This window comes from Spea bombifrons, chromosome 11 (assembly GCF_027358695.1).
Source record: "Spea bombifrons isolate aSpeBom1 chromosome 11, aSpeBom1.2.pri, whole genome shotgun sequence".
Taxonomy (NCBI): Eukaryota; Metazoa; Chordata; class Amphibia; order Anura; family Pelobatidae; genus Spea; species Spea bombifrons.
This window is the reverse complement of record NC_071097.1, coordinates 37,521,583-37,534,269: the sequence shown is the minus strand read 5'-3', so window position 1 is coordinate 37,534,269 and position 12,687 is coordinate 37,521,583. Positions and strand designations below refer to the sequence as shown.

The 12,687-nt window shown below is 46.0% G+C and overlaps 1 protein-coding gene across 1 annotated transcript; it reads right to left on the bottom strand.

Annotated features, from left to right (window-relative positions):
* Positions 1-3,360: 3,360 nt before the first annotated feature.
* Positions 3,361-8,596, bottom strand: LOC128468587 (ovostatin-like). Its single transcript, XM_053450342.1, has 8 exons — positions 8,496-8,596; positions 7,291-7,506; positions 6,614-6,738; positions 6,309-6,399; positions 5,343-5,411; positions 4,801-4,931; positions 4,235-4,276; positions 3,361-3,532 (listed from the first exon to the last, which is right to left on the bottom strand). Exons 1-6 carry the CDS (start codon positions 8,550-8,552, stop codon positions 4,926-4,928), a joined length of 564 nt encoding a protein of 187 aa, XP_053306317.1. The 5' UTR covers positions 8,553-8,596; the 3' UTR covers positions 3,361-3,532; positions 4,235-4,276; positions 4,801-4,925.
* Between the last annotated feature and the right edge of the window lie 4,091 nt (positions 8,597-12,687).

Here is a 12,687-nt window from a genome sequence, read left to right as displayed (position 1 = left end):
TCTTGTTACGTTTTAGTTTTGTCTCTTTAAAAATTGTGTGTGTGGGGGGGGTCATTGCTAAATTAAAATTTAGTTACATTTTGTTAAATTACGAGAACGTTCATAAAGTAGTTATCATTCCGCTGGTATTTTCTGTGAATGAACTCGAAACGCTTATGTTTGTGAGTGGAATCTTCCGTATCCCATGATGTCACCTCTCTGCATCATTGTCGTTCCTTCCCTCCTAGCCCGACTCCCTCCTGTTCTATTTGCCCCGGGGCTTTCCTCGTCAGGCTCCAGTAAATAAAATAAAAAAGGATCCAACTAATTAAACAAGAAATTACACTCAGCGGCATCCAAAGCAAACAAGTGGCAGAGACGGAGACGACAACGAGATGCGTTCATGAGAAGAAAGGGTGCCAGTCGAGAGAGATTCCGTACATGTATCTGATGCGTGTTCCCCAGTTATTAGCCAATCACAGGGACCTGACAGAGTCTAGAACCTGAAAGCCCATAGGCAGCCGCCGAGCGAAGGCGCTTCACATTACAAAGGATAGGGGGCAGCAGATAAACACAAGGGTTATACCACTTTCCCCACAAGCAGGGGTGGGGATGAAAGGCAGATAGGGCCCTGGGGCAACAATGTTACAAGGGCCCCCCTTTAGAATATTTATATATATATCTATATATACACAGAGACACGCATACACAGATATGCCTAATAGACGCAACCATGGACATTCATGCAGAGAGACCCCCCACATAATGATGTCCATGGGGGCCAGAGTGGGCCTTGATTGGGATGCCGAGTAGGGCCATGCCTGACGGGATTTCTTGGGTTTTGGGGGTTGGAGTTTTGGGAGGTTATTTAAGTAAATGCCCCATTTGCCCCTTGTTAATCCAACCCTCCCCACGAGGCGTGCTCTAGCTTTAAAAACATCCTGTGAAGGTCCCTAATTTATAGACCAAATCACGATGAAACCCCCAGGTAGAAGCGTTTTATCACCCCCGCGCGTCACCACCGTCACCGCTGCTATGTGGAGCCGGGAATAAACATAAAATAAATAATGTTATACGGGGTCTCCATCTATCGAAGTGATACGATGTACAGATATCATATATAGATAGAGAGATAGACAATGCCTAAAAGCAGATAAAAAATACCAAAACAAGTTAAAAAAACAAGTTTATTTTTTGAACACTTAAGGCCGGCTCTGGCTACAATCGCTTCCTTGGTGTTGGGGTGAAGGAACCTCTCGTTTCCTCCTGTGTTCTTTCTTTAATTAATACCCGGCAGAACGTCACGTTGTGTTATTTGCCCTGACTTCACTTATTATATCTTGGGCTTTGTATTCTGCGGATTCCGTAATATAATTAAGAAACCCGATCTATTCCAAGAATTTACTGGAAACGCACATCACCTTTCTTAACCCTTTCTACGCAAACCGCGGCCCTACTTTATTCCCAAATAAACATTTCATGCAATAATATTTACATTTTTCTATGCAGAAGCACCTTTTTAGGGTTAATGTATTGGAAGCAGCGGGTACATTTCAAATTACAGGCTGCTTTTCTTATCTTCTCATCACAAAAATAACATCATATCCTAAAATTTTAGTGAAATAAATTAGTAAATATATTTCTTCGGTCCATTAAGTTTTTTGGTTTTTTTTCTCTTTGTATTAAAAAAAAATCCTATTGGTAAATATATTAACTCTGAGAAATGCGAAACATATCCCAATAATTAAATAGGGAATTTATTTTCAATTTACTAAACTATTTTTTAATTTAGGAAAAACCCTTAAAGTTTTTAGTATTTTTTATTAAGTACATGTTCCTATTTTGAATTTATTTACCCAAATCAGATAATACATTTTTTTATGTTATATATACTTTTTCAGAGTATAAAATAACAACGTTGTTTACCTTAAAATCCTAATAATTCCATTTGTTTAATTTCTACGTATAGAAAAAAAAAGGATCCCCCAGATAATTATAATTTTCACTTTTATTGTCGCAGTTACACTTTTTAGCTGTTACTGTGAATGTTGAGAAATGTGCTTTAGATTTAAAAACATTTAAACTTTGTTTTATTAAAAAACTTTGTTACATTGTGTTAAACTTGAAGATCTGCAGAAGGAAGTTAATTTGAATTCTGTGCTCCGATGCCGTATTTCAGAGAACGAAATTTTGTGACAAAAAATGAGATAAATCTATTAAAACTGAACGGCAATCCTCACATTGACTGCAATGACAAAATCTGGGATAAAAGAACATTCACTGAGATAAAATCTATCATTATTTGTTTCATTGCATTTTTTTTAGAGAATTGTTAATTCGGAGAATTATAATCCAGTTATTTGTGATAAATCTCTCTCCGGAATATAATCAGCCCGATACGGCGTGAGGGGTCCAGAAGTTTTATATCTGTTTGTAGAAGCCACAAAACTGCTACTTTTTTAATGTCAGGATTTTTTTTTAATTATTTTTTTTTTTTGTGATCAGAGTTTTTCAGTTAAATATTGGACTTTTTGGAAGTTAAAAGTTCTTGAAAAAATATATCAATAAGAAAAATGAATAATAAAAAAATCCTCCAGAAAGCCAGGGAAGAAATATTCAAAGAATAACAAGAAAGTTTTGTTTTCCTTCCCATTTATAACCTCGAGCTCGGAGTTCTGGAAGTTTGAAGAAGGTCTTTCGGATGTAGCAACCAACCAGCCTGGATTTTTTTCACTATTCCCGATCCCCATTGTGGATCAGATGTAATTGTATCAGCAGCAGGTTTCTTAATCCAGACCAACGAATCCAAAGTGATTTCAGGCGTGAATCACAGATATTGTTATCTGGAACAATAATGCATCGTTTCCCGGCGATGCCGTCATTTCTAATAACTATTACACTGCAAACTCTCCATTAGCCAATCAGGTCGGGGGCCAAAAGGATTAGGAGCGGTTCCAAAGTCCGGAACGTTCTAGCTTTGCTTAAAGGGAACCCTTCTTAATGTTTACATTCTACCGATTTTAACCCCTTAATGACAAAATGCATTGTTTTCAATGGGTTCAGGGACCGCCCATTGTCCTTAAGGGGTTAAAAATGTCATATTGTCATATCTGGCATTGGGAGGTTTTTTTGGTGTATATCAGCGAGCTTCTCGTATTAATAAAATGTACGAAAGTTGGACGCTGGCAGGGGAAGGGTGGCTCCTCCATCGCCGTTTAATGTTAAGTCACAGAATACACAGTTTTAAGATTAATTTTCATTGCAATTTTATTTAAAAGTAATTTTTCTCATTAAACAATAAAACAGCAGCTACAAAGTTACCCCAAACCCACCAGTATTACGTCCCGGTATCTCCAGGTCTCCTCCATCTCAAAACCGCCAGGGGCCGGACCAGACTGATGAAGTTTGAGTGATTTATCTTTTATTAAATTTAAAAGCAGAAAAAAGTTAGAAGTCACCCGATTACACTTTTACTATCCATAAAAGCACGAGGATCAGGTCTAAGAGCGAATAGCTTTATTATATTCTGGAAACTGGAATTCACCGGCAGAACCTAAAACAAAAAAGATAAACTTTAAAAAAGAATAAAGTATATTGTGTAAAAAAGATGAAAGATTTTTCTAGAGCCCTTCTTATATTTAAGTGAATAATATTCATATGGGAATTATTGCGGGGTTCACAGAAAAGGGAAATACTGAGTATTTACTGCCACCTGGTGGTGAATATAGGAATAAAATACCCGGATTTAATGGGTGTTTTTGTTGACAATTATAAAAAAAAATACAAATAACTCTCTGCCAAAAAATGAATATATTGGTCACAAAACATTTAAAAGGATAGTTCAGATTTTGGCGGAGTGGGTGGTAATGGGCATAGAGGGTTAAATAACATATATATATATATATATATATATATATATAAATCCCATTACCCAAGGGGTGGGGGAAGAGGGGGCAATTGTCAGCATGTCTTGGTAACGAGAGGGTCTCGGTGACCCCCTGTTTCATTTTTTTCATTTAGTTTTAATGTAGTGTGTGGGGGGGTAATTTTGCGGGTGTGAGATGAGGACATACAAGTTCACTCACATGCCCTCACAAATTGTTTTGCAAATGTTAGCATTCAAGGGCATGCGCCTGAAGTCGAGTTTGGTTGGTCACGTTAACCCTTAACTCTCCTGACCACCAGACTTCTTAGTTAATAGGCCCCACAGAGCGCACACACGCCTTTCTGGCCCGTGTTTCACGCAGTACCGTACCTTACTGGCAGGGGGCAGTATAACTGACTTCAGCTCGTTCCTCTGGGGAAGAGAACAGGGGGGTTAGCGGGGTCTCCTGGGTACGTACGAAGCTTTCCGGATCCTTCATGTTTATTATCCACGTCTTTCTCCAGTAGCCAATCATATTCACTGTTAGTTTCACGTCAATGCTTCTAATTCAATAACCTCCCCAAACCTGCCACACGCAGTTGCCTCTTCTGCCCCTCTCCAGCAAACATCACTTTATTATTATTATTATTATTATTGAGTTATATAGCACCACCATATACTGCAGCGCTGTACAACGGGTAAACAGCTCAAAGGAGCTTACAATCTCCGATGTTTATCCATGCAGAGCCCGCTCAGCCTTTCCCCCATTAGCTCCTTATAACGAATAGTTAATAATAATTCATTTAGTGATTTATATAGCGCCACCATATTCCGCAGTGGTGTACTCCTAGTTTAGTGAATAAACCCCTTTACAGTCCCGGTTCTGTTTAACCAGCACATTCTTGCTGTTAATTCTCCACCCGGTGACCCCGTCCGTCCGCAGTGACCCCACTCACCGGTTTTGTAGTAGTCGTAGATCCTGATCATTGCCGGTTTCAGGTTCTTTACAGGACTTTCCTGCTCCAGTTTGAAAGACACGGTGACCGGGGTGGAGGTGAGCTGGGGGAGGAAGGCATCGGGGTCAACGCTGGGTATAAAACAGGGCTGTTCACTCGGAGACAAAAACACACAATCTGCATACTAAAGTATATAAATGTAATGGGGTTTTGCTTAGAGGATGGTAGATAGAGGGAACAGCCTCCCAGCAGAGGTGGTAGAGGGTAATACAGTGAGGGTATTAAACATGCATGGGATAGACATACGGCTCCTGAATCTAAGACGAGACCAACGACTGATTAAGGTTTACAGCAGGAGAAACAGGTGACTAGATGGGGGCCGCCGGGGGCCGATCTGCTGCCAGGTTCTGGGTTTCTCCATTTCTTCTTTATACAGATTTCCTCAGATCGAGGACGGCAGTGGGGGGGGGGATGCAGTCCCAAGTTACCCCACTGACCGCGCCGGGCTGATGCCGTTCTCTGGGTCATAATCGTGAAATTACCTCTTCAGCGTAGATAATGACGGAAGATTTCGTGATCTCTGCTCTTTTTATCACTTTTACTGTTAAAATCTAAAAAACAAACAAACATAAAACACACAGAGAAATCGTGTGAGAAACTGCGAGACCACCTGCCCCGGAGATCTGCACATCTGCCCCATAATATCAGAAGGGTGAGGGGCGGCCAGCTTGGTGTCCGCAGCGGGAGGGAGAGAAAGACCACGAGACAGAGCGAGACAGAGCGAGGCAGAGCGAGGCAGAGCGAGGCAGAGCGAGACAGAGCGAGACAGAGCGAGGCAGAGCGAGACAGAGGGAGGCAGAGCGAGACAGAGCGACCCAGAGCGAGGCAGAGCGAGACAGAGCGAGACAGAGCGAGACAGAGCGACCCAGAGCGAGGCAGAGCGAGGCAGAGCGAGACAGAGCGAGGCAGAGCGAGGCAGAGCGAGGCAGAGGGAGGCAGAGCGAGACAGAGCGAGACAGAGCGAGGCAGAGCGAGACAGAGCGACCCAGAGCGAGGCAGAGCGAGGCAGAGCGAGACAGAGCGAGACAGAGCGAGGCAGAGCGAGGCAGAGCGAGACAGAGCGAGACAGAGCGAGACAGAGCGAGGCAGAGCGAGGCAGAGCGACCCAGAGCGAGGCAGAGCGAGACAGAGCGAGACAGAGCGAGGCAGAGCGAGACAGAGCGACCCAGAGCGAGACAGAGCGAGGCAGAGCGAGACAGAGCGAGACAGAGGGAGGCAGAGCGAGACAGAGGGAGGCAGAGCGAGACAGAGCGACCCAGAGCGAGATAGAGCGAGGCAGAGCGAGACAGAGGGAGGCAGAGCGAGACAGAGGGAGGCAGAGCGAGACAGAGCGACCCAGAGCGAGATAGAGCGAGATAGAGCGAGACAGAGCGAGGCAGAGCGAGGCAGAGCGAGGCAGAGCGAGACAGAGCGAGGCAGAGCGAGTGCTCGACTTCCCCAGAACTCACATCATTTATAACTTCCTGAAGAGCCACGTAACCTGTGAGCAGGTCCACCTCGATGACAACCATGTTAGAGGCCTCTCGAGTCCCAGTGTAGCTGAAAAATGACACCATCATACTCATGATCATAATCGTTAGCATGTAACTAAACATAGTACATGCATGTTACATGGGAATAGAAGTGTCTGGATAACCGGAACATGTATGTAACACTCTTATTCCTCACGGTTTATCTCTCACTTGAACCGTTATAGAGACCTTTCAGAAGTTCCCTTCATCGCCTCCATTATTTGCCCCGCTCAGCTTCTTACCTGAATGTTAGGGTTAGGGCAAACTTTGGCAGGGGGTGCGGGGGGCAGTTGATTGCTTTGGTTTCTGCGCTAAGAGAAAATGCCCCTCCGGTATCCGGCTGGGGAATGTTATACCTGAGAACAAACTGTCCAGGAACAAAACAGAAATTTAGGATTTAGTAAATTTTATTTTAATTTGTAAATTTCTGAGCCAAAAATAAAAAATAATAAGAATAAAAAAAAAGTATTCGGAAAAATTCCCCATTAAAATGAATTTAGTTTAATGTTACGTTGTTACATTAAAACCTTGGTACAGAGGGTAAGAAATAAAGACTAAAGGTAGCCACACCCACTATTTTAAAACAATTGTATTGTGGGCGGGTCATAAATAAAGAGTGGGTGGAGTTCGGGGCAAATACAGATGGAATATTCTTTAAAATATGTGATACATCAAAAATATTCTATCTATGCATGTGATTGGCTGTAGAAGGAAGCCTGACTGTATGGAAGTCACTGTTATGGACCCACCAATCACAACGTGGGACCATTTTTAAGTGACGACGTACCAGGTACATCATTGGTCTTGTAGGGACATCTTTTTATGACTTACCTGGTACAGAACCAGAAATAAAGTCAGGGGCAGAATGGACCCAGACAGAAGTAATAAGATGACATCGAAGTCTGAATGGAGTCCTGACCTGAACTAAGGCACAGCCGCTGCCGGTGACGGACACGCTGTAGTCGCCGGGGATGTCTGGCAGATCCTTCTGCTGAAGAAGGAGCCGGTTATGGGAATTCACCGTGAAGACGTGATTGAAGCCGTTGGTGTTGGTGACGGTGATGACAGGACTGCTATCCGGGCTGAACGTCAGCATCGAGTACTTAGAGAGAGCCTGGAGGGCAACGATGGTGTCCTAAACGGCCAAGAAGAGAGCAAGAGTGTGAATAAGATGGTAAAATGTAACACAAGATGTTTCACTAACATATTTAACCCTTCATTTAGTAAAAGTCTCTGCGTTAAGCATTCTTTTTCTGAGGGACACTCACCTTCATTCTCTCGCACTCTCTTATACGCTCTCACACTTTCTCACGCTCTCTCTCTCTCTCAATGTCTCCCTACCTTCTCCGCCGACCACATGCGTGTCCCTGTCTCCTTTCCCATAGGCATGCTTCTTTTCTTGACTCTTCTCGTTCTTCTTTCTTTGCCCGCTTCTCCAGGGCTCCCAGAGCACTTCTGTAAAAGGGGCGGAACTTCCGGGCACACCTTCTGCCCCGATTGGAGGAGCGGGGAGAGGCTGTCCCCATGACGCCGCTCTTTTGCTGAAGTACCCCGACAGGCCAGAGATGCATTTCTGCGCCCCCTTTTTCCGCAAATCTGTCTGCATTGTTGTTACGTTCCTCCAATCAGGGAGAGGGTGTTCCCGGTGGCCCCTCCCTTTCGCTGAAGTGCGCTATGAGGCCTGGTTCACGGAGAAGTGGACGAAGAAAGAAGACAAGAAGAGGCGAGTGAAGAAGCGGAGCTGAAAGAAAGGAGATGGGGACGTGGAAGCGATCTGCAGAGAAGGTAGGGAGCATGAGAGAGTGTGAATGAGAGAGTGTGAATGAGAGAGTGTGAATGAGAGTGTGAGAGAGAAGGAGTGCGTGAGAGTGAAAAAAACATCGAAATGCAAACAAAAATTTGTAGCTTTGTTTTTTTGGAGTCCTCCCATCGTCTTTGGACATTCATACGAATTGAGGAAATTTGGTTAAAATGTGTATGGATCCGAATGCACAAGTCTGGAGGGCGATTATAATTGGACCCCCCCCCCGCAGTGCATCAGCCCCGGCACCTGAGGACCAGCACCCGATCTATACGGGGGGCCTGGATAGGAGAAGAGAACACGGCCAACGAGTGGAAGCTGACCCGAGTGCTTCCGAATCCTCCGTAAGGGTTTTGTTGAGCCGTCAGCCAGCGGACCATAGGGAGGGCGTCCGCCAGGTCACCGCTGGAAGGGTTTAGAATGGACAGCTTTGCCTGCAGCATGTATGCTGTGATCTCCACAGCTTCAGAGCGCGGGGTGGACCAGACCTTCTCACCGTCCGGGACATCGTCCTCCGAGCTCCAGTACTTTCCACTTTCTGTGGATGAGACAACGGTCTGAGCTTTACCGCGCCGGACAAACCGAGGAGATCAGGCCTTGATGAAAAAAAGTTCACGACGACCCCCTGTCTATTTACCCTTTCATAGAAATTTACTGCTGTGATCTCCCACCGGCTGCCACTGAGGAGCAACTTAATGGGGAGGAATAATCACGCAGATCGTGAGAACAGAAAGTTTAGACGGCCGCTCCTATGGTTTAGGCATACGAGGGGTTAACTTATAATATGCATCTATTGCTTAATTTAATCCATAAACAGCATTACGGGGTTTAGAGCCAAAAAACATAGGATTTGGGAACATGACATAAACTATGCGTTTCATAAATGATTATAAATTATTCCGGTGGGTAAAATACGTCTCCTAAATACATTTAAACGAAAAAAAAAACAATCTGATCATCCTTCGCTCCGTAAGCCGGTGGGGAATGAGAATGAGAAAAAGCTCATTAAAGTTAACAATTTACTAACAAACTCATCCGTTAATTAGTGTCCTCCTACCCGGGGCTACCAAACACCACACTTGGCTACCAACAGCAAGAGGGCCAGAGGCTTAAATGCGATGTATGGAAGAGGGTGATATATAACTCCAGCAGAGGTGGTTGATAAGTGGAACGGCCTCCCAGCAGAAGTGGTAGAGGGTAATACAGCGAGGGGATTAAACATGCATGGGATAGACATACGGCTCCTGAATCTAAGACGAGACCGACGACTGATTAAGGTTTTAGGATTTTGTTACGGTCGGCATTTAAGTTGAAAGAGCACCGGATGTTTTCGCCAACTTGTCCAGCTGGTCCAAGAGTATCTGCCTCTTCTCCCGGTCGCCGGCCAGCGTGAACGCGTACGCACTCAGGGCTTTGCTGTAAAGGCTGCTCCCGGGGGCCGTTACTCTGTCGAGACACAGCTTAGCTTTCTCTAAGACGCTATCCTACGAGAGAGAGCATGGAACGGAGAGAAGATTCTAGAAGATTCTATAATCCGTGATATTACGGCGAGATTTATACGCAGAAAACGGCCGGATCTTAAACCAAAAGTCCCGAAAGTACAGAAATTTATAAAACTCTGTCTGCCGACAAACACATCGGCCGTCGGAGGTTCACGCGGCGAGACTTTCCGTGATCCGCAGAGTCTGGCGTTTTCTTCTGTGGAATCCTACGGAATATCGTAAAGATCTGCCTCTCGGTGGCGTTTGCTTTTGGACCGAGAGACCTCTGAGACGCCGAAGGCTCGGGTCGCTTTTACGTCTTTTTCTCTGCCGAACCAATAAAAGACTCCATCTGTGGGTTACAGCGAAGCGGGAGCCCCGCAGGTTCTAGCGACACGCCGCAGATCGCGCGGAGAGAATGGAGCGGCGGGGACTCGGGACGTATAGAAAGCAGGGGCGGCGCGCATGGAGAAGCCACTTACGTAATTCGGATTCTTTACTTCCAGGAATACCATAAAAACATACGCCCCAACGAGAGATCGCTGTCCTGACCACCCTTGGAAAGAGGAAAATAAATAAAAAAATAGATGTAAAAAGATGTAAAAAGATGTAAAAAGATGTAAATATATCATAGAGCGGCAGGCGAACCTAGAATCACCAAATACGGATTCAATTTACTTCTTTCTTCACTCAGTTTGCATTTTGTTAAATGATAGAAATAAACTATAACGTCTATTTTGTCTATTTTGTCTGTTTTTAAAAGTATTCTTACTTTACAGCATTTTTTCCACACCTGCCTAAAACTTTTGCACAGCACTATATATATATATATATTTGGTTTGAATATCTGGAGGACTTGACTCTTTTCACAGTAGAAAAAACAATCACTTATATGAAGAAAGTAGGAAAGAAAACTCAAATTTAGAATCCTGCAAGAAACACAAAAAATATCAGGATTTTCATCCATTTCCCCCCCCCCAGCTGCCAAGCGTAATCTGTGATGAGAGCAGAGCGTCTACTTGGTTCCAGCCAAAAATATTTTTAAATTCCACAATTTATACCAATTTAACGGGAATCTCTATTTCTTTATTTCTCTTATCAGGTTACCAAAAAAATCCATAAACATTCTGCCGTTTTCTTTTTTCCCCCAGTTGTAGTTTTTCCCCCCATAATATAAATGTTTTCAGGCAGCTGCATATCAGCCGTTTGTATGATTCTCGCTCTGTTATCTGACCCCCGATCTACTAAACCCCCCGACTCCTTATCATACTGCCTGTGGGGAACAAGAGAATGGCTCAGTCTAAATCACCCAGCTGGACTCTCTGACTAATGAAAGTCTATGGAGGAACGGACTTCATTAGCATCGCCGTAAAGCAGCTCCGTGACATAATGAGAATAGATGTCATGATGGATTTTCGTGCTGTTAGGAGAGAGACCCTCGGCTCTCGACACTTTGTGAGCTTAAAACGAAAACAGGGGAAAAAACAGCAAAAATGTGTTAAATGTGGGGCGTCTCCGACCCACCTGGAGGTCGCTGTTCAGCAATTTGCCAACGCTCCGGAAGCAGCCGTCCTCCTGCTGTAAAGTTGCCAACCACTGAAGGGCGTCCTGCGCGTGCCGATCATCGATATACGTCTGCCGTTTGGCGGCAATAAAACTCTGAGCCACAAACGCCGTCAGCCTGGGGCAAGAACATGAAGATGGGGAATGGGGGCCGGGGGGCCGGCGCGGGCGCCTGGAATCCGTGCTTTTTATTCTTTAGTCCGCGTAATTAAGGGCGAGGGGCCGAGGAGAGCTGTGACTGGAGGCAGCACGTGGCAGAACTGGCATCGTTACAACTCTTACAGAAAACTGCAAACCGCAACAGAGCGAGAAAGAGACGAGCGAGCCTATTAAACCCGACGGACAGCACTCTATAAGAGCAAATGATACATGGAACCCCCGAATCCTCAGGGGGGGGTTGGCAAGGGGTTGGCAAGAGGATGGCAAGGGGTTGGCAAGTGGTTGGCGAATGGTTGGCGAGTGGTTGGCAAAGGGTTGGCGAGTGGTTGGCAAGTGGTTGGCAAGGGGTTGGCAAGTGGTTGGCGAATGCTTGGCGAGGGGTTGGCGATGGGTTGGCGAGTGGTTGGCGAGGGGTTGGCAAGGGGTTTGCGAGGGGTTGGCGAGGGGTTGGCAAGGGGTTGGCGAGGGGTTGGCAAGGGGTTGGCAAGTGGTTGGCGAATGGTTGGCGAGGGGTTGGCGAGGGGTTGGCGAGTGGTTGGCGAGGGGTTGGCGAGGGGTTGGCGAGTGGGTGGCGAGTGGTAGGCAAGGGGTTGGAGAGGGGTTGACGAGTGGTTGGTGAGGGGTTGTCAAGGGGTTGGCGAGTGGTTGGCGAGGGGTTGGCGAGTGGTTGGGGAGGGGTTGGCGAGGGGTTGGCGAGTGGTTGGTGAGTGGTTGGTGAGTGGTTGGCGAGTGGTTGGCGAGTGGGTGGCGAGTGGGTGGCAAGGATTGGCGCACACCAGCGCACCAGCACACACAGCGCACACTCACTCACACTCATCCCCTTTGATGATTTCTATGAAATACTTCGGAATCACATACCGGATGGCGAGTGGTTGGCGAGTGGTTGGCATGGGGTTGGCAAGGGGTTGGCGAGGGGTTGGCGAGGGGTTGGCAAGTGGTTGGCAAGGGGTTGGCGAGTGGTTGGCAAGGGGTTGGCCAGTGGTTGGCGAGTGGTTGGCAAGGGGTTGGCCAGTGGTTGGCGAGTGGTTGGCAAGTGGTTGGCAAGTGGTTGGCGAGGGGTTGGCGAGGGGTTGGCGAGTGGTTGGCGAGTGGTTGGCAATGGGTTGGCAAGTGGTTGGCAAGGGGTTGGCAAGTGGTTAGCGAATGGTTGGCAAGGGGTTGGCAAGTGGTTGGCGAATGGTTGGCGAGGGGTTGGCGAGGGGTTGGCGAGTGGTTGGCGAGGGGTTGTCAAGGGGTTTGCGAGGGGTTGGCGAGTGGTTGGCGAGGGGTTGGCAAGTGGTTGGCAAGGGGTTCACTCACACTCATCCCCTTT

Excerpts from the sequence above, each read along its gene's own strand:
- LOC128468587 (XM_053450342.1), bottom strand. The coding sequence starts at position 8,552 with ATGGTCCGCTGGCTGACGGCTCAACAAAACCCTTACGGAGGATTCGGA. Across the intron at positions 6,739-7,290 it reads GCGGCTGTGCCTTAGTTCAG|TTTGTTCTCAGGTATAACAT; the intron begins GTCAGGACTCCA and ends GTTCCTGGACAG. Across the intron at positions 5,412-6,308 it reads TTCAGGAAGTTATAAATGAT|ATTTTAACAGTAAAAGTGAT; the intron begins GTGAGTTCTGGG and ends TTTGTTTTTTAG.